The 21,773-nt window shown below is 39.5% G+C and overlaps 1 protein-coding gene across 1 annotated transcript; it reads right to left on the minus strand.

Annotated features, from left to right (window-relative positions):
* Window positions 1-1,343: 1,343 nt before the first annotated feature.
* On the minus strand, window positions 1,344-20,533 carry has2 (hyaluronan synthase 2). Its single transcript, XM_020634977.3, has 4 exons — window positions 19,854-20,533; window positions 9,357-9,983; window positions 6,720-6,821; window positions 1,344-6,610 (listed from the first exon to the last, which is right to left on the minus strand). The coding sequence occupies exons 2-4, from the start codon at window positions 9,981-9,983 to the stop codon at window positions 5,681-5,683; spliced, it is 1,659 nt and encodes a 552-aa protein (XP_020490633.1). The 5' UTR covers window positions 19,854-20,533; the 3' UTR covers window positions 1,344-5,680.
* Between the last annotated feature and the right edge of the window lie 1,240 nt (window positions 20,534-21,773).

Genomic DNA, 21,773 nt, shown 5'->3' on the forward strand with positions numbered 1-21,773 from the left:
TCTTTTATAGTTATAATATAAAATGTTATATGTTCATTCAAGAAAGTAAACTTTGCTTGCAGCAGGACATATCAGTGATGGGAATGTGTCTTATTATCATCTGTTCAGTTTGAGTGCTTGCAGAAAGTCCCTATCAAAGAAAAAGACTACAATAAATTCCAACCTCTAAGGAGCTTTGGAAGTATGGCCATACTTCCAAGTTCCAATGCTCGTGGTCCAACTCAAATAAAACACATTAGACATAGTATAACCAAATGGGAGTTGTGAAGCTTACAGAACTTTGTCAGGCAAGTTGTGCAAAGGTTTAGACTCTGTGATGCAATCTGTACTAGTAAAGTGCACTGAAATTAAATTGCAGTGAAAAAACATGATTAAGGTAAGGAGTTAATGATTAAGGTAGGTCGGAGTAGGATGGGGAGTAAGTGTAGGCCGTGTAGTTCAAAAGTAGAGACCAGCTGTGAGGGACAAGCAGGGTCTGATTCAGTCAGCTGCTGGAGACAGTTTGCCAGTAGGGAACCATTAGCTAGCTAGCAACAGCACAAAGCAGTGCTGTAATGTATTTGGCAGAGTCAAAACAGTGACGGTGTTCACTGCCAACATAATGAGAGAAAAGCTCGGCTGCTTCTGCTGTGCTGCCCACGTGTGCTCTGCAGCTTTTCGTGTATGAGAAAGACTTCACTAAGAGACACAAACACTAGAGAAACAGAAACAGTTTGTTAACATTGCTGATAGAAGTTTGATTTGATAATAGAGAATAGATGTATTCACCCTTTATAAATGGGGTCTCTGCAATGTTTAATGAAATATGTGTGGCTTTATTTATCAATTTTCTAAAATGTTTCAAATGTAGGGATATTTCAGATGTATTAATCATTGATGGGAAATAATTCAACCATTATTCCTATTTTGAATTAATACTATGACAACCACTTATTGTCAAGTAACAAATCATTTTGGACTTCTGTTAAAATGTTTTGTAATGGGTTAAGTTTTGTTCCTTTACCATAACCCCATTCAATCTTTTTTGCAAAGTCTTTAAAAAGATGGCGTATTTGTGTTGTATTGCTCATAGTATTTTGACACAATGGAGATTGTAGGAACACAGTAATGAAATAATCAAACTTTGGCTGTTCATGGATCCATTTTCTGTTTGTTTTGGTCAGTTATTTATGTTGCCATAATATAAATATCAATGAACATGTGTTAACATGAATAGAAAAATCCATTCTGGACCTCTATAACCAAGCCATCATGTAACCATTGTGTTAATTTTCCATTAATGTTGCCAAGACAGTCAGCAGTCGAAGTCCAACTGTGTAGAGAGAAACACGAGAAGCCAAACAGAAAGAGAAAAAGGGTTTATTCTCATCACAATCAATTATTTGTGATTAGATTTGGATAGAATCATAGAAGCATTACCACATATCCCTGTGCCCTACCTTGAACTCAAAAGCTTGTTACTCACGAGTGTGTGCAGGTGTGTGTGTGTGTTTCCAGTAAATAAGTTCACTCGAGCCCTGACAACCGTCCATAGTTTAATACACTATTGCATAAAGGACCTCTGTTCTCCCCAGTCATTTCTTTGAGTTGACACACACATCTTCTAGAAACAACAGGGATAACTGTATCCAAATTTTAGTGTGTTTGCTAATGTTGGCCCATCATTTTGTTGATGTCCATAAATGTATGTATACTTTTCTGGTCCTACTCCACACACCAAGCACAATAAGTTTTCACTGTAGGGCTCCAGATCAAAATTCTTACTTGGACTGGCCAACTGGGATTTCTGGCAAAATTTAGGTTGGCTGACTCACCCTTGGGCTGCACACTTCCTCACAACTAATTTATTTTCTAATGGTTTCATTTCATTAAAACCAATAACTTGAAGTTGTCCATTATATAGCCGCTAAAGACTAATCTTCGACGAATCTAAATGCCAATGATTGGACATCCCACAAGTTTCTCTACAGAATTTAACAGAACACAGTTTGACACAAAGGAAATGTTGTGTCATTACATGAATTATGATGACCCAGCCCACTACAGAGACAAAAGCAGCCATCTGCAAAGCCTCAAATGAACAGGAATACAATGAATACATGTCGGTCATGGCTGTGATGATCAAGCTAATATTGCATTTGTTCAAATATTATTGTTTTTACTGATGAAAAACTTGACAAAAAATGAAGAAATAGCTTAATACATAAGCCATTTCTGATTAAGAACCATATTAAGTGAATGGTAAATGGACTTGGACAGTTTGTCCATTAACCTACAAACTCGAATATGGCTAGTTAGAGAGATTTGCTATGGCTATTTTGTAGTTTAAGCTAATGCTGCTTTTGTTGACTTTGGAATATGTTGTATGCCTGCTCAGTTCCCAAGTAAAATATAATAAATTATCAAATCAAATAATATCAAAGCAACACTTTCCAGTCAAACTGTACACATAGTCATGCCAAACCTACACCTCCCACTCATGGACATCCATTTGGTAGAAGAGAAAACTCTTCCTGAACATTTTTTTTACATTTGATGTACAAAATGTTCTGCTTTTAAGGTGGCAGATATATATTCCTCCTGCACAAATGTTCTTACAAATAGGCAAAAGCAGATAATCATGGAAAAAAAGAAGAAAGGAACATTGAGGGTTTTGTGATACAGAGGATGTCTATGCGTTAGATGCCATCTTTTCAGTCCAAATGGTTAGTTAGAATTAGGGAAGGCAGAAAGCTAAAGCATGTGTGGAAAATTGTTGGGTTTTTTGGGGTGGCTTCTATTAAGTGTTTAATACTATTGTATTAGCAGTTCCTGAGTAGAATGAATGTATGAATTATGGACTGATATGCTTTTTGAAAGGAGCACTTTAAAAACACTACAAAAAAGTAATCCCAAAAGCTAACTGACAATGAGGTCAACCTTGCTGAGGATGTGTGATGTTATAGACCCAAAGCAAGCAGTTACCAAAGGTAACAATTAGGTATGTCTCAGAGTAAATCCAATATAATGCATGTTACAACCACACTTCCATTACACATGATATAAAAATGTAATGGACTCAAACACCAACATTTTATGACAATAGTTGATTTTATTTGGCACAACACAAAAAAGTGCTTCATGATAACACTGCCCATGACTCGTTTGGCACATAAACTTGTTGTTCTCATTCATAAAACCCCAGAATAAAAACTATTTTCAAAATTGTATAAAAATGTCTCTCAAGCTTCGTTTTCAATTGTTATTGCTCATTAAGGCACCTTACAACTTTACAGTACAGTTTGTGCCAGTTTTGGACAAACGCTTTTAGTCTGCTTTGGCTTTGTAGCCCTTTACATCAAGAACTGAGCAATAGAAGAACAACTCCATATAGATTCAACCCTATAAGAAAGCTGTTGTACGTTGTACATATTAAAATAAAGTCCCAAATGTATTGTTTTTGCCATGTAGGCATTTTACATGTTTAATAGAGGACAATCTACTAAATACAAAGGACATAAATAAGCTGGTTTTCTATCTACGTTTAAGTACAAAAACACAGGTTCATCACCTCTCTTAAAATCAATAACTTATTCCTACAAATTGCATTTTATTGTTGTTATTGCAGACAAAACCCCCAGCTCATAATTTCACATTGTTTGGTCAGATATACAAGTCATTGTCAGAACAGTCGAAAGCACAACAAATACATTTTCCCATTTTTCTTATAAAAACATGAGCAAAAATAAAGAATCTTTGGAAGCTAAGCAAAAATAGAACAAAATGTCTATATAAAAGGCATTGAAATACAAGTTAACAATAAGTAAACGGCTACAGCAAAGGGCCGACAAGGCAGAGATATCCAGCTTTGAACTTAATAAGGAACTGCGTATAAAAAAGGACACTTTATATGTAATATCACAAACAGATCATAAATAACTTGAGACTTTCAGAATGCCAGTCTTTGGATGGCATCCCGATGCCTTGATGCAATGCAAAGAGAACCACTGAGGTATTTCATCTTGATTACGTCAAGCATCACACTTGATGACTGGAGCAACATAAAAGTGCATTAGAATTAAACTCATGTCTGCTCCTGGTCGTCTTTGGCAAACACTGGACTTGTTTCTTTCCAAAACAGTGTTCCCTTCCATCAAGTGCCCGTATTCACAATCCTGTTAACAGGTAGTACTTTTTTCCCATTAGGTGTATTATCAGTTAACCATTTGTTAAAACTCAAGGAAACAGAGATGCATCCATTTCTTTCTTTACAGTATGCAAAGAAAGGAAAAGAGCAAGGGCACATGGAAGGCCAAAACCACAAAGTCTTTGGATTGGAACATGTCCACCATGTCTACTTGGTGGTTATCATTCAACTTGGTAAAAAGAAAAACATAAGAAATAATAAAGATAAAACAATTTTTCAAAATACACCCATTATTCTTATTATTAAAAAAAGAAGTACTTGTCATCTGGTAGAAAATAAAATAGTCACAGCAGCAATGATACACCATCTCTTTTCTGGTCACATGTTTATCCGGTTGAGATAACACGTACTCATCAGTGATCAGTTTAAGATTATTCACTTTGTAAACTTCAAATGATTATGCATTTATGTCATTCGGGAGTAACTAGCAAAGCTTTCAGTCCAGACAGTTAAACTCAATTCATTTGTAGAGTTCTATCAGTTTTGAGATGATACCAAAAATCTTTGATAATGTGTCAAGACAGCAAGATAGTACTTTTCTCATATGGCATGAGTGCAACAAAAGAAAGAGCAGCTCTCCATTTTAAAAGCCCTTTGTGCACCCTTTTACTCTCCGTCATTGTAGCTCTTCCCAAAAGACATTTAAATACACTGGAAGGGTATGCCATTGCAGCTCTCTCAGAACTAGAAACTTGTTGAATTGATTTATATTTGTTTGTTTTTAAAAGTCATATGTTCATGCTCATCAATTCACTTCTAGATGGCTGTTGTGGATCATTTTTGCAGATAATAATTTGCCTACAATAAATAAATAGTGATAGTGTTAGCCTCTCTAAACACAATTTAGAATTAAGAACGTAGTCATTGATGTTCAGTCATTTAGCAGTTTCAGCTTTGTACCTGTGTTTTTGTTATCCCTCTTGTGTGGGTGATATTTAGTTATTTTCCTAGTTAGTATGTAGAAATAAGTCTTGTTGGTACAATGATGTTCTGAAGGTTCAAATTATTGCTGGTCAAGTTCAACCAAAATGGTTGGTGAAGCAAATCCACAGTTTCTTTGGTTCAGCTTCAAATGTTCTACCGAAGCCCAGTGAAAACGACATGGGGAAGAGGTAGCTACTAATACAAAGACTAGCACTCTTCTGATAATTGCAATATAATTTATTTTATCCTGCCTTTCTGAGTTATCAAGCTTAGCACTTTAGATTATCGTAGCTGATCTTCAGCTAAAGAAATCTAGGTAAGCTAATACGTTAGCATGCTGACATTCCAAGATCATGAATTCTATTGGTCATGAATGATAAAAAAAAAAAAGCAGCCACTGTCATTTTAATTTTTTAACCATTCAAGTTTGACAGAAACTCCATTTTGGTTGAACTCAACCAATAAGCCGCAAGAGCTGGTCTGCATCTGACATTGGTATAACAATAACATAGTGTGAATTACAACACTAAAAATAAAGTTCAGTGGTGAATGATGACCGTAGTCTGCAAGTCATACATCCAGGACCATATCATAGTGTGGTTCCTTCTTCCTTTTCCCACACTTATTTATGAGCACTGTGTACAACGTCAATAGCATGACCCAGTAGCTGGCATAGACGACTGCTCCTATGACCAGAACAATCTTTTCTGATTCAGGAAAGGGTTTTCTAGTCTGCATGATAGTTGTGTAGATAAATCCGATGAAGAGGATGGTGAACCAAACTGATATGGGAACCAGACCAATGAAATTTGTCACTATTGTTTTTCTTCCAGAGGTCCCCCATCCAGACTTGTTTATTGTTGCTATTGCGAACATCTTGGCTGGCAACAGGCTTGACATGTACAGTACAGAGTAGAATGACATGAACACCATGACAATGTTCCCCCTAAGGCAGCTGGCAAATGCCGACTTGATCAGTGCCACTGCCTGCACTATGAGTAGAAACAAAAGAATATTCCAGAGTCTTCCTTGGTAGAAGAGTTGGATTGCAGTGGCAATGAGGAAAAACGGGAAGAAGCCTGTGATCACAGCCTCATAAGTCATCCATAGATGGTGTTTGTGGAACCACAGAGAGTTGTAAAGCCATTCTCTGAAGTATGACTTACTCCAACGAGTCTGTTGATTGAGCCACCGTAGGTATGTGATTGGCGTCTCAGTGAGGCACTTAGATCTTGCAGTATATTTGGTTGCATATCCAAGACTTAAAACTCTGTTAGTGAGATGGCGGTCATCCCCAAAACTGCAGTGGGATCCCATAAATGTCTGATTGTACCAGGCTTCAATGAACTCATGCAGAAGGGAGTTCCGGTACATTCCTAATGGCCCGCTGATGCACTGCACGCAACCAAAGTAGGACTGGCATGCCCGCTCAATGTTGAAGGCCATCCAGTACCGAACACTGCTCAGGAAGGAGATCCATGACTCATATTTGTTCAGGATCTAAGGAGGAATTGGTTGGCCAAAAGACAAAGTCGAAAGAGTTATAAATGTAATTGATGTGAGGTTCACAGTAGATATGACAATAGCATTGAATAGTATTGGAACTGACCTGTACATCTCCACCAACGCCTCCCACCATTGGGTCTTCTTCAAGCACCTTCACCATCTCCACAGATGATGCTGGGTCCAACATGGTGTCTGAATCACACACCTGCGTAAAAGCCACAAGATAAAGATAAGAAGGTCATTAGTAAAAAAAAAAAAAGAAAGAAACTGCTCTGGATGTTTATTCCGTCCAAATCGATTGGATACAGTATCATTTCTGTAATAGTAGTCAAACCCCTTGAAGCAAATTTGTGAAGTTAGGCTCCATATAAAAATGATTGTGACTTGAGGATAGTGCACAGTTAACTTCTCTAGTGTGCTTTACTAGTCTTACAGCTCAAAACTGATGCTCTTTTTAGCTCTCCTTGTGTTCTTCTATAAATGGTAATCTTCTTTCCAAAACATTATCAGGTGGGGAAAACAGACCTAAAGCCCAATCCCTATTATCAGACCACATCTGTTTTAGTCAGAACCTGCTGATAGTAAAAAGGCATGGAAGTCTGTCCCTCCTTTCCTTTCATGTTGAAGGGTATTGGCATGATTTCTGAAAGTGTTGTAGTAACTTATTTTTGAATGTCTGTAAAACAGTAGGTTTCTGGCAAGCAGTAGACAGTTGCAGGTGTTCAAGCTGCATCATATCAAAGAGTGTTAAACTCAGGATAACATTCTTTCATTGCAGTCTTGTTCTTAAAATGTTCCAATAAAATGGTTACACCATAGTTGATTTATGTACAACTTGTTTTTGTAACTTTATATATATACAGTTGTTTGGTATGGCTTGTTTTTTCTAATGAGTTTGACAGTACTTATAATTACTTTTACCATATATCCTCAACCCTATTTACAGATACTGCATTAGGTCTGCATGATTGAATTTGGGTATATGAAGTGTTTTGCGTTTGGACTGAAGTACGAGGAGTATTCACTAGCTTTTCAGCGTAGTTGGTTGTACACAGAAAGACAATCTGTGTGGAGATAAGAGGCAGAACGCAATCCACTGTGATGCAACCTGAAAAACCTTTAAAGATTTTCATGCCAATCTGCTGGCTAAACTGTGAAAAGTTGATCACTTCCAGAGACATATATGGTCATTAGAGGATAGCCAACGCACCCCTAGATTGTCTCTAACTAAATGTTGGACCCCACTGAGTCCCAAGACTTTGAGCGCAACAGCTAGTTTTTCTGAGCTTCCATTGTACCAGTGGAAAAAATAAACTCCAACCTTCTTTTTCGTGCATTGCTATTGTTTAGAGTCCAACTTGCAATTTAAGAAGCTAGAATGAAAATAAATAATCAAATTAATAATTACAATTGTCAGACGACAGTTGGTGTGTTGCAGGATGGCATTACAGCTAATGCATTCAGTCACTTTTGCCTCCTCATGGACTGTTTTACTGAAAGTAGCGCTATTACCATCTTTTTGAATGAGGTGCAGTGACACCAACTTAAACTGCTGCTCGAGAGGCAGCTTTGCCTACCACCTTGTTTGACCAGTGCACATAGGTGGGTCAATAGGTTTGTGGTAAAAAATTGACGTGTCCCGATTTGGAGGTTTAAAAATATGGTCATCGTAGTTTAGAATCATCATGCATCCATAGATAGAGTTCAAGTGTAGTGAAGAGGTTCTCTTGGCACAAAAAAGCAGCACAGACTGAAAGGACTAAAGTAACAAAAAAATGTCACGTTAACATTATGCTAACATTGGCGTCTGTTAGCTTTCGGTCCTCACAGATAAAGAGTACTGAGATGTTTTATTGCTTATGACTTCATCATTGAAAAGAATAAAAGATACACATTGTGCCTGTCACATATAAATTGAACAGTTTCCTTTACCCTCTTGGTTTATGACCATACTATAACTCTTCACAACAGCCTTTCCTTGGTATTTACTGCCTACAGGATTAAAACATGTTTCCTGATACTTCATCAGCTTGTGCGTTGCCAAGCTTGGCAATGTGTAGTTTATATTTTAAGCAACACTACTATACAGTGTTAGATTGTGTTGGCCAGCCAAATGCCAAAAAGCCATGGGAACTGGCTTTTCCAAGGATGTAATATAAGTGTCATTAACATACACTCAGAATATTATTCTTTGAATGATTTTTACTTTCAGCATCTCATGAAATAAGATCTATCTTTCATAGATTTCAATTAAAAGCCAGCAAACAAAAGCAACATAATTGCGCCTTACTTAACACTCTTTTCTGCCCTGACTACGACTCGTGTATATGATGTAACACTCAGCTCTGTGAAACAGATCTGTTATTACACTTAGACATGAGCTACTGCCGGCCCTCTTCATGCTACACTTCACAACACGATGCACACAGCCACAGTCCACCTAAAAGCAACACAAAAGACTCTTTGTGGACCCTATATTTTGGCTTGGCACGGCCCCCTTTCCTCTCTCTAGCCATCTCTTTCTCCATTTCTCAATCCTTTCCCTTAATCTCAGCTCACACTTATGTCACTTGTCCTCGTTTTACCTGGTGTCCAGTTTGAAACTTTTTTTTACACCGTGTCCCCTTTCTATTTCTACCTTTCCTTTTTTTGCCTGTTTTGCGTTCCACTCCTTATCGTGTTCCCTTATTCCTCTCATTTAAACCACTCCATTAATATCTGTTTAGTATCATTGACTTACCTGCACATAGTCCACGCTTCTCCCCAGTGCTTTGAAGGCTGTGTACATGACCTCTCTCTTCCCTCCCCACTTCTGCATGATGCACACACACTTGTTGTTCAGCACCAGTTTTGAGATTTGCTGAAGGCTTTCTGCATAGCTCTCGTCCGTCTCCTCGGGCCCTCTGTGGTGATAATTACTCCGCCACACATACGTTGCTGATTTATCCCATCCCATGATCTCTTTAAAAATATCCATCATGTACAAGTCATCTTCAGCGTTCCCGTCAATGACCATGATCACTTTGATCCCTGGGTACGACAGCCTCCTCACAGACACCAGGCATTTCCTCAGGTAGTTTGGGTCCTCTTGATACGCTGCAATGCACAACGCCAAGGATTTGTTAAGTTTGATGGGCGTCTCTAAAGACCGCCGCATGTTTCGGTGTTCTAAGAGCGCGAAGAGACTCTGAATGATGAGATGGATGACTAAGATGGCGCCGTAAAGGCCGAAGGATAGGTGATTACGGGCCGTAGTGAAGAACTGGTAGCCCATGATGTAGGCCGTGGAGATTCCCACCAGCAGGGACACGCCAAACATGGTGGTTCCAAATATCCGCAGGTAGGTTAGGATTCTCTGGCACTTCATCTAGGGACAGAATGTGGAAAGAAGAGATTGCATTTAGTCGGTTTAGAAAAGAAAGAGAATCCTGATATTCATTTCAAGTTGAATGCTTTGACATGTCTTTATTAACATGTTATGATAATTGTCCTTCCTGTAGAGTATACCCCAAAACAGTAGACGAGCATTCTATGATTTAAAGAAAATAAACATGTATGTTCAAATGTATGAAGAAATTTGAAATAACATGCAGTAGACATAGAAAACGATTGTTTTTAAAATCAGTAGAAGATCATCAGAAAAATGCTTATTACAAAACCTTGTGTTATAATTACAAACACAGGTATACAAAGCAGTAAAGCCCCCCCGCCCCCTTTTCAAATCCCTCTTCCGTTGCTCCTTCCTTCTTCCCCTCCCTCCCTAAAATCCCTGTCTAAATGTCAGACAGTTGTGAGTAGCCGATTGTTCCAACTCTCCTCTAGTGTGGGTGGGCACACATTACAAGATTTCTTGACCTAATTAACCAACATGCTGGCTGCTCCTGCCAAACATCCAAGTTCCTAATGTGCTCTAAATGCCTGGGAGGAACTATTATGGTATTTTTTTTTGTTCTCTTGTATTGTAAATAAAAGGTTCAAATGTTTTGAATGTTTTTGTTTTTTGGGACAAGTAAAGAACATCTCCTGCTTTTGGTGTTTAAACTTGGAAACAACAGTCTTTTATAAACCGTGAGCCCTGTTGCACAAAATCTTCTGGTCAGAATTTAGTTTCCAGCCCTGGTTTTGTTGCTACCACCATCTGTTTGGCAGATCAACGGAGACCCACTCAGCGCGGCTCAATGCAGAGCGGACCACCCTGTGATGTCATCTGTTTATATCTCCGTGGGAAGAAGAACACAAGAGCTTTTTAGATTTTCTAATGCTTCACGTGTGCCTCTTCCCCTCCGTGACCACACATAGAAAGTCTGAGGAGAAGATCATACTGCGATTAAACAGATGAAAAGACAAGGACAACAGTGAAAAGACCAAAGATATGACATTATATTGCTTTAAATGAAGAACATGCTTTTTTTGCTCACCAAAGAGAAAAGATTGAAAGAAGTTTTTAACAATTTATAGGTCAAAGTATGTTTTTAATAGTCATGAAGTGGGCAACACCTTGTGGCATACAATTGTGACATTTTGAGCTGCTATTCAAATATTTATTAGATTCTGAAATTGTTTTTTTCCCTGAAATAAACTTAATATCTTTGTATTTTTAATCATCATATGGAACTGAAATTTAGCTCTACAGTTATCTCAGTTCAGTCACTACATGTAAATTAGGGCAAGAAAGAAACTCATCAATAGAGGACACAAAGCCTGGTAGAGTTTGTTCTTTTGCAAGAGTGCTTTAAACCACACCTAAGCACACACATACACACACACACACAAGACAGATGAAGGGAGGACACGAAGACAAGTGACAGAGAAAATAATCTAAAAGAAAGCTGGGGGACAAAAAGCAAGATCAAGAAAAAACATATGGAAAAGAAAGTAAGCAGAAAAGACAACGGACAGATATTTGGAAAGACTCTTAGAAGAAAACAAAGCAAGCAAGCGGAAGAGGAGGAGAAGAATCACAGAGAGGCTGAAAGGGAGGAACCTTGGCTCAGACATAATGCCTTGTTAATTTGGTCGTTGGATGAGAGGCACATCCAGTGAAGCAGGCCTTCTCTGGCACGTGGCAAGGCTCTTAACGTCAGCCGCTCATTTACAAGACCCCTGACACACACACACACACACACACACACACACACACACACACACACACACACCCTCTCTCTCTCGATACAAAGCATGCACGTCTAAAAGCTTATTAAAAGAGAAAGAGGATTGTGTGTCTATAAAAATACACATTTTTAATTGTGCGTACCAAGAGTGTGGTTCACCTTAGACCTCCTTTAGTTTGTGAACGTGTGTGTGTGTTAATGTGCGTGCGTGTAATGTTTCAGAACTGTACTGTACAGCTGTGCAGGATAAACTCTTTCACCTTTTCTCACAGTATTAACTTTGAATGAACTCAGCCACTGAGTGGAGAAATGTGCTTCATCATTAAGGTACCATCAAATGAACAGTACCTAATGCTTTTTGAATGTCTGGTGTAAAAGGAATAATAACAAAATCTCCAGAATGAGGACAGGAAGGCTCTGTAAATCTGCAGGTGTAGCTCCATGACCTGGGCATGACAGAGCTAATTAAGACAGACACATTCTCACCTACTGGCAATTTACTGCTTCCACTTCACCAAACCTGCATGTGTCCGGACTGCACAAAGAAATCTAAGGACTTGTAGGAAACCACTGCACACACATGGAGAACACACAAACTCCATACTGCTTTTGTTGCCTTCTGACCGCTTGTTCGTTGATGATTCGTTCATGATACACCCTTGACCGACATGAAACATTCAATCGGGTTAAAAGTTTGTGGTTAAGATAGAAAACCAAACCGTGAAATTGAATCCAGGTCATGATCCACAAACATTTAGCTCTGTGATTTCATGGGATTCTGTGCAACACTGCCAGCTGTTGGGGTGCGTTGCTCATCGTCGGGTCTCAAACTCCCACATGGGTGTGTGTGATCCACCGCAGAGGTCAAAACTAACAATTAGCTCAGACTGCAGGAAGATTAACCGCTGGCCAAAAGTCCCTTATGATGCTCGTCCAAAGTTGGCCTCTGAGATTTAGCCTCTAATCAGAGGATTATCTGTGACACTGAAGGTGTCATTGACTCATGTGGAGTAGTGTGAATGTGTATCCATGCTTGTGAGTATATGACGCGTGTGCTGGTAAAGGAGTCATTACTACATGTGGATGACATTATCCAAGATTCCTGTTTGTTTTGGTATCTTAGCACATGTAAGTGAGAGAACCCCTTCAAAACCATTAATATGGTCCGTGCTGTGTGTGCGTGTGTGTGAGTGTTCGGTGACCTTAAGTTGGCTGCATTCTCATTGCGACGTCATTAATACTCTCCTGAGTAAACTCCCACAGACTGTGTCTCAGAGATAATGTAACGATTAGGTAAAATCTTACATACATGCAGAGTGGGCGGGGCCAGACATTTTTGACCTGGGTGGTCAGACAGACGCACTGAATCATGAAGGTGTGCCATGAACTTTAAGTGCACACATAAGACTGAAAAAGAATTGATTTACTTTATTTATTTTATCTCCACCAATCATGTCTTTTAGCTGCTCGTTAAGTATCTATCTGCTAGTTAAGTATTTTATTTTAACTTTGTTTAATCTCTTAAGGTGAGGTTTTGAGATAAGCCCTCATGGGTTTCTACCTCACCTGCACATGTGTTTTATTTTTTATTTATTTTTTATTTTCTGTTTGATTCTTCTTTCAAAAAATGTGCAAATAAAATAAACTAAACTATCTAAAATTTGTGTGTAATAATGTTTAAAAAGACACAACAGAGTGGAAACATATAAATACTCTAATCTTAATGCTCTGAAGACTCAAAAAGACAATCTTTATCCAGAGTCACACAATAGAGTACAAACAAAAGGAAACACGTCACACTGAAATGCAAATAGAATCTGCAGCACAGCCCAACAAGTTGATTTTATGATGAGTCCTGCCTCTGAAAAGGCAAATAGATAATCATCATTAATGGTTTTGGAGTGTCCTGAGTTGGCCAAACAGATTTAAGGATTTTGACATGGACATCCCTGGTCAACCCCTGTATCCACCCCTGAGTAGATGGCAGGCTAACAGAGAAAAGAAAGCATAAATATATTTTTTCTTTTTTCTTAAAACATCATTGAAACTTTTTGGATGGTAAAATCTCAGGAGAACAAGGGCTGCAGAGATTGTTTAAAACATGTTTAAGGAGGGTCAACTGGGAAACAGTTAGAGGTTACTGGTAAGAATATGTGAGTAAGCTGGGACAATATGTACTGTAAGTGGCACCAGTGCAGGCTACTAGCATGCTAACATTAGTTAGCCCTTTACACAAAGTATGTCAGCATGCCAGAGGTGCATGGAAGATTGCACTGCATAATTCATCTTATCGCAGATGTACATTTCTGGGCCCATTGTTACTCAAATCCTTCCTAAAGTAGTTGAGATATTTAAGTTGGAGATGGTGGACTGTCAAATTTCTGCTTGGATGACCATCAATGCATGATGCATGGGCCAATAGGCCAAAACTTAAACTATATTTTGGGGCTATACAGTCTTGTCATTGATGTTTCTTCATTGTGCCATTCTAGTCACACATGGTTTAAACTATGCTACCATTATAAGAGACAGATTGATAGGGAGAGGGAGGGAGATTGATAAAATTCCAGATATGAATGTTAATTTTGGAAATGTGACGCAATTTCATTTTTAAACATTGATTTGAAAGAGAGAGAGAGAGAGAGTGGGGACATGCGTGAAAGGTGCCACAAGTCAGATTCGAACCTGTGTCGCCCGCTCTTGAGGACTTCAGCCTCTGTACATGGGGTGTGCAAACTAACCGCTATGGCTACCGGCGCCTCACAATTTCATTTTGCCAACATTCTTAATGGTTTTAAACCGACTTTCATCTTTCCTCTCATCAATATTTACAAGTTTGTCTATAATAGTGTTTGACATTGAACTAGTGTGTGTCAGGCTAACGGCGTAGAGGATCACCACATGCTTAAGCAAGTTATGCAACAGTGGAAAGATGCCAGATATATTTATATATGTCTGGGAAAATTTGAATACCATTAAGTCTCTGCTCCAGGAAGCTGGCCGTGTGTTCTTGCGGTTGTATGTTCGTGTGTGTGTGTGTGTATAAATATAAGCTAAATCAGCTGTGTTAGTGTAAGTGCATTACAAAGAGGAAGAGATGGTTTGACTGAACTCTCAGGAGAGCAGTGGAATCCCTGTCAGCAGGGTCCCAGCTCCAAGGCCTGTGACAGGACATAAAATATAACAAGGCTCATCAGACCATGTGTGTGTGTCTTTATACCGTGAGACATATGTGCTGAGGAATTTGTGTGTGTCATGAGTGTATGCTTGGAGCAGGCAGCATAAATCTGATGCAGTGCCAAAGAAGACATCTTTGCTGCTCTGTGTGGAGCTGAGATAACATAAAGCTTACATCTTTATGTTATCGTGACTCAGCTGCTGAAAGTGTAACATTGAAAAATCTGCAGCCCTGGCCAGATGAGTGCTATTCATAAATAAATTGTAAGTGTTGCACTGAGGAGAGAGCCAGCTCACATCTGTAGCTTTATTGCTTTAATTTAACAACCCGAGTGCATGTTTATGACAAGTCAATAATATGTATCAATCAACAAGAGATATAAGCTAATGAAGAGAGATTCATGTGGTTTATCATTTGCTAAAGGCCTCTCAGAGCAGATTCAGAAATATAGGACAAACTTTGTGTTATTATCATGACAGGATTAGAAAACCAGACGTGCTGAGGTAATTTTGAAATTGAAAAGTCATGATGTTCTGCCTGCTAAGACGCACACATTCAAGAATGCTGAACAACACATTCTGAAAAATGAACATGCAACACATTTTGCAAACTTGTGAATGCATAAACTTCTGTGTGTGTGTGTGTGTGTGTGTGTGTGTGTGTGTGTGTGTGTGTGTGTATGTGTGTATGAGCTGGGCAGGGCTGGAAAAAGGCAGGGATGCATTTTAGAGGCATTAAAGGTTGGAGATGGCCCTTGTGGCGGCTGCAAGCAGGATGCACGAAAGGTTCACGTGTCCCTGAGCAGATGATGAGGCAGAGGAGAGGGAGCGGCAGGGAGAGACTGGAGAGTTGGCCGCTGACTCAGATGAGACACTCTTAACATGCTCAGAGCTCGGCTGTCATTTCCTGCATACTTTAAGGGGGCGCTTCACTACTGTGTGTAGAAATCAAGGTTTTTTATTTGAATTACTTGCTTAGGTAAAAACTATTTTTGTGAGATTATTCTTAAAAGTTAATGTAAATGTAGTATTTCTATAAAAATAAAAAAAATACATGCATTAAATATTATATACATTTTCATCCTGTTATATAGCAGCGACTCTTGTTGATGTAGCAGTATCTTAACTCTATCGCTAATCCAGTCCTACAACAATAATAAATAGTCCTTCTTTTTGTCTCCATTTCTTTTTCTAATTCTGAATAAGCAGTAAAAAGCTCCTCACAATATGTTTATTAAAAGAATGTTTGACTGAATGAAACCGAACACGACAAGTGAACTGAAGGGTCATGGGAGTTTTCAAAGGCGCCGCCAGGAAGTCACTGACCCTGCACACTCCTCCTCTTCCTCCTTCCCCCTCCTTCCTCCCATAAACCCCCCTCCCCTCCCCCCATGTGGTCACATTGTGCTCTTGTTGTGGGAACTTCGTCATTATAAGAACCAGAGCTAAACGGTAACACCACCCACTGCGCTACACCACACTGCCTCTACTATGATTGGAATCAGGTGGACAGGGCCACAACTGGCAACGATGCGGAGTTGACTTTTACCCCCCCTTCCTCCTTCCTCCACTGTCTCCTTATTTCCTCACCTTCTGGAAGCCATTACGATCAGGTGTGATAAAGACTCTAACTGGCAGAGGAACAAAGGTTACAACATCCTCGGCGACTGTTTCATATTAGTCAACATCAGCTCCTTTGTCGAGCATCCTCTGATTCACTTACTACTACTACTGCTGGTGTGTCTTTTTTAGCTTGATTTGATTTAAATGTGAAGTTTGAAGATAAAGTTGCTTTTCATCATTCAATAAAAACACTGCGGTAACTCTATTTTCTAAATTTGAACCCAAAATATGTTGTTTTTGGCATCTCTTTTAACCAAGACTCATCCCTGGATCTCTTTCTTTGTTTTCTGTGGATAGACAGACGGAAGCGATGTAACCATACTGCAGAAAAAGTTCTAGAGAGGCATGGGGAGAGGGAAATTGTCGGGGAAAAAATAGAGAAAAACAAAACTTGAAAAATAATTTAAAATCTTAAGAAAAAAGTAAGAAAAGAATGGGAGCTTGTTGAAAGGACATAATAAGTAAGTGGGAGATGAGATTGATGGCAGACACCAAAATAAGGAGGCTGAAAGATACTGGAGTTGGTGGACTTGGCTCTGTTCACTGCCAGCTGAGGAGTTGGACTTCTGCCTTTGTGGCAGGCGGCAAGATTTTCAGCCAAGTTACAGACACGACTCAATGGAGAATGCCTCCTTCTAAAGCAATCTTGTCTCAATTGTTTGGTTTTCTTTCCAAAACTGAGGGAAAAGAGGGTGTCAGAAAGAGATGTCTTTAGTTTCTCCTGATCTCTAAGCCATGAAATGTACAAAAATATAAAGTAGAACCACTAAAGTTTCACATTATCTGAGCTCAGAATTGTTCCTGTCATCCATTGATCCTACACTTGTCCCTAATCTGGCCACCGGCAGTTATCAGCAGTGCTCTAAAACTACTGAGATCCCTCCCTATGTGGTAGAAAAGTCTATTTCTGCACTCTATTATCACAGCCAAGAGATAACATAAGAGACGAGCCCTCGTAAGCTGCCTCAGAAAATGACAAAAAAGATTTGTGCAGAAAATGTGCAGAAGCCAACAATTTCTGCTGTGCGGCTAGTCAAACAAACGTTTCTTTATAGAGCTCCTGGGTTGCTTTATAGTGCACCATAACTATGCATTAGCATTGGCATCAGGCCTCCCTGTGAGACTCTGTGACTCAGTATGAGGTAGTTGGACTCTAACTCAGACCCTCTGCAACATCCAAATTCTTACTTTTACTGGCCTGCTGTAATGCCGCCTCGCTGCTACTTTACCTACAGAGGGAATCTGGAAAAACGGTGTTATTAATGCAAACTAGATGAGGTAGGTGGTGGGGTTGGTGTTGTGTGTTTGGGAGGAGGTGATCACATGCACTCTCTCCTGACTTCTTATACATTGCCAGCCCAGAGGCCCTATAGACCGGAGGACCCCCGCTGTGAGCAGTAATGGCACGTGGGACTTGTTGTGAGTGCTAATGGAGGCCAGCCATGGAATGCCTTCCTCTGCTGAGTAGTAAACTGCGCTGTGTGGAGGAACATCCTGTAGCAGTGATGAGTAAACTGTATGACTGTCAGCCATTGACAAGTGCCAAAACAAGTGACTTTTCTTCCTTCATAGACTCCCCACATTGCTGCACAAAAGACTTAATTCTTTTTTCAGTGTTTACTGTTCCACTAACAGGCACCAGAGATGGATCGCCTTCAACATGTAGAAAAGGGAACCCCACACTCAGCAGAGGAACTCCCTCCAGGGCTGAGATTAAGGACAGTATGATGGTATTAGTAAGGATGCAGATGGTGCACAGATGCACAGATTTGACAAAAAAAAACACATGTACTTCAACTATTATTTTAAAAGATTCACATGCATTTAAAGGAAGCTACTCAAGTAATGCTGTTATTAAATCTTAAATGGTTGGATTTAGTGTCCTGCATCTGCAAAGCAAAACGTCGCAGCTGCTTCTGTACCAGTTTCCCAAGTTAAAGATGTAGATAAATCATAATGTATCTACAGTTTGTCTGAGAAGCTGTTTGGAAAGACACCAAATTTAAATCCCTGATATGGTAGGGATGTTATCTCTGATATATTGACACTGACAGCTCTCTAAATGCTTCCTCCCTCATCACAGGTGGGCATCACTGTACTTCCAGCTTGCAGTGGCCGAGCATAAAATTGTAACGCCTCATGAGCAGATAAGCCAGGACAGTAGGAAGTAAATTCCATGTGTAGGGTAAAAGCTGTACTGTACATCATTAATACATGACAGGAATTCTGAGACATCCAGCTAACAGATGGGCATTCCAGGCATGGGTTTTTACAGTGGTAAATCTGCACAGTGAGAGACCGATGTAGGAGGACAGAAGAGATTATGTCAAAAGAGGATGACAGATGTTCATTTACATCTGCTTACAATGTGCCATGTGGGCATATGAGGAAGTTTTTATGCCAACAGCAAGAAGGACATTTGCGACCCTGATGTCCTAAATGCTGTCCGTTTGGATGGCACCTTGCTGTCGTGTATGTATATCTTCCGATCTGCTGGGAGCAGCTGGATTAATTCCTGAGCACTTCAGCGATAAATGTCATCCAGGAACAATCATCTAGAATTTATAATGATCATATATCATTAAATGATTGGCTAACAGTAAAGCCTTCTCAGTTTTAACATGTGCGTATAGCGGTCTTGGTATTGGGCATCAAATTACGCGCTCCCACCAAGAGGCACTCAGAACGTGTTCTATCCCAGGCTTCCCATTGGCCAGCAGCCCTCCAAGAATGACGTACGTCTTGTGACATCATCAGTCGAGTTTATTCTCATGATTCTCATGTATGATGACTGGCTCGGGAAACATCATGAGTAGTTTCACAAGATTGGAGGACCAATCTGGGCGGACATTTGGCACAGGTGGAACTGGAGGATCGCAGATGTTTTTGAACACTTTTGACGTATTACACTAAAGTTTTTGTCAATAATAGCATATTAAACACAGTATAGCTGGCAAGGATAGGCGTAAATTAGCTCCTCCTTTGAACCTAGATGCTATTCGGATATTACGCACGAGTATGTAAAACCCATAAAGTGAAAAAAAACGACTGTGGTCCCAGATTACATGCTTCCAACTAAAATCATCCCTCCATTTGTTGACATTTTATGATGGAATTAATAAATTATGAGTTTAAATCATGACGCAAATTTTTAATTTATGTATTGAAATCCGAGTTTGGATGATAAAAATGTCCAAAATTTATTTTTTTACGCAGCTAATTAGTTTCCAAACCACTTCTGTTTAAGTATGACAGGCATCTGATAAAACATTTATCACTGTCAAGTCAGCTGGCTGCAGGGTCAACAAACGATCATGGTCTCTTACCTTGAAGCAGCTGTCGTCCTGTCGATCGTCCTTGAGAAAGGATGCGGTCAGCTCCGGCAGCTCTGGCACCGCTCCACAGGGACCAAAAGTCTCGACAAAGTTTCAACAGACACTTCTTTAGTAAAGACGCTCATGAATCCGCTGAAACTGATCCGTGTTAATGAGAAAAATAAAAATAGACACACGTTCCTCAATTTGCTCAGCTGGGTGCTTGTCTTCTCTAGATTTGGAAAGTCTGTCTGCAGTGATTTCATGTGCACCGCAAGCATCTTAGGTAAACAAACATGTCAGTCAACTTTGGCATCATTCATATAAAAAAGTATAAATAAAAAATAGATTATGCAAAAAATATAAATGTTTCTCTCCATCAACTTCAGACAGTTTCATTCATTTTGGAAAAGTATCTGAAAATTGAAACACCAACTTTTGCGGTGTCAATCAGATTGACACAGAGGAGAAAAAAAAGTTCCAGTAGTGACTCTGACATCCATTTATGCGTCAGATTACTTGTACTTCAAGGCATGTAGTAGGTACGTTTTTTTCTGTAGTTTCCCCAAGCATCCAGGTTACGCAGAGCGCAGAGAAGTGGCCAGGAGAGTCTGTGCCGCTGATGTCTAAATGCCTTCCAGACGGCTGAGTGTGTGGAGCCTCCTTTATGGCTGCAGCGGCTCTCAAACCCCTTTTTACCGGGCGTGTTGTTTTAATAAGAAGGGATGGTTTGGGGGGTAGTATGAGGAGGAGCGAAAGAGAGAGAGAGAATCACCCATCCAAACTCATTCAAACTCCTGAAGTAGCGACAAGTAGGGAGAGAGAGTGAGAGACCCTTATTGGCTAGCCAAGCCCCCATTCAGACCTCAGAGCAGCAGGATTATGTTTTGTCTTTGAGTATCCCTGTACACTGTGAAAACTGGAACCGCTTTTAGTGTGTCACTGAATTTTTAATTGTGGCTTTATACTGCCTGTCCTTGAAAATGTACTTTTAAGAAGAAAATAAGTGAGGAAAAAGAAATCATCATTGGACAAGCTACACAGTGAGATAACAGCTGGAATAGTCAGCCTTACAATAAGCGCCAATCAAGTGTGCACGTGTTAGGCTGGAGTTTGGATGTTATGGAATTTCAGTCATTTCATTGATTCACTAGAGTGCAGTCCCCAACTTTGACCAGCAGGCAGTGCTGTGTAACACAGAACAGGGAGCCAGCCGTCTGGAGCTATACAGTAGCTCCTCTGGAAGGCAGTCTAGAGGGAATATCCAACCAAAATCTGGACTCATGTTACTCCTACCACCACAAGTCAAAAATGTTTGTCATCGTTATGAGGAACTCCTCTGTAATACATAGAAAACTGTACTATTGAGTAACAAAGCAGGGTTACACATATATTGAAAATCACAAGCACAAAGGAAAATCATTTCCTTTTTTTTTTTTAATTTTGCCAATCTGGGGGGATTGGGGGATAAATGTTCGTTTAGACTATTTGCTGTAATTTCTCTTATTTAATATTGTGGTGTATAAGATGGCATACAATTAGACAATGGAAGCTGTCAAAGCTATAGTGTATAGTATGCTAATCCTCACATGTCGGTTGTGATCAATCATCTCTAAATTGTATCTGAAGGATGTTTAGTCCCTCATCTCTATTTTGGGAAAAAATGTAGGTGTAGCATTACGCCTTATTACTCATTATTTCAGTTTATTTGGAATTTTTATTCAGATGAATATCTTTTGTACAAGGAAGAAGTACAAAATACAGAAGTACTGTACACAGATGAACAATTACAAATAAGTATTCTTAAAACAAAATTGAAAAAAGAGAAATCTGCTGGCAAGTTGAATTGCACATTAAACCAGTCCTCACGCATCATCAGGCCTCTTGATTTTCAATCTTTGTAAATCCCCTTAATAGCTGAAGTAGAACAGC

The sequence above is a fragment of the Labrus bergylta genome, chromosome 8 (assembly GCF_963930695.1).
Source record: "Labrus bergylta chromosome 8, fLabBer1.1, whole genome shotgun sequence".
In the NCBI taxonomy this organism is placed as follows: domain Eukaryota; kingdom Metazoa; phylum Chordata; class Actinopteri; order Labriformes; family Labridae; genus Labrus; species Labrus bergylta.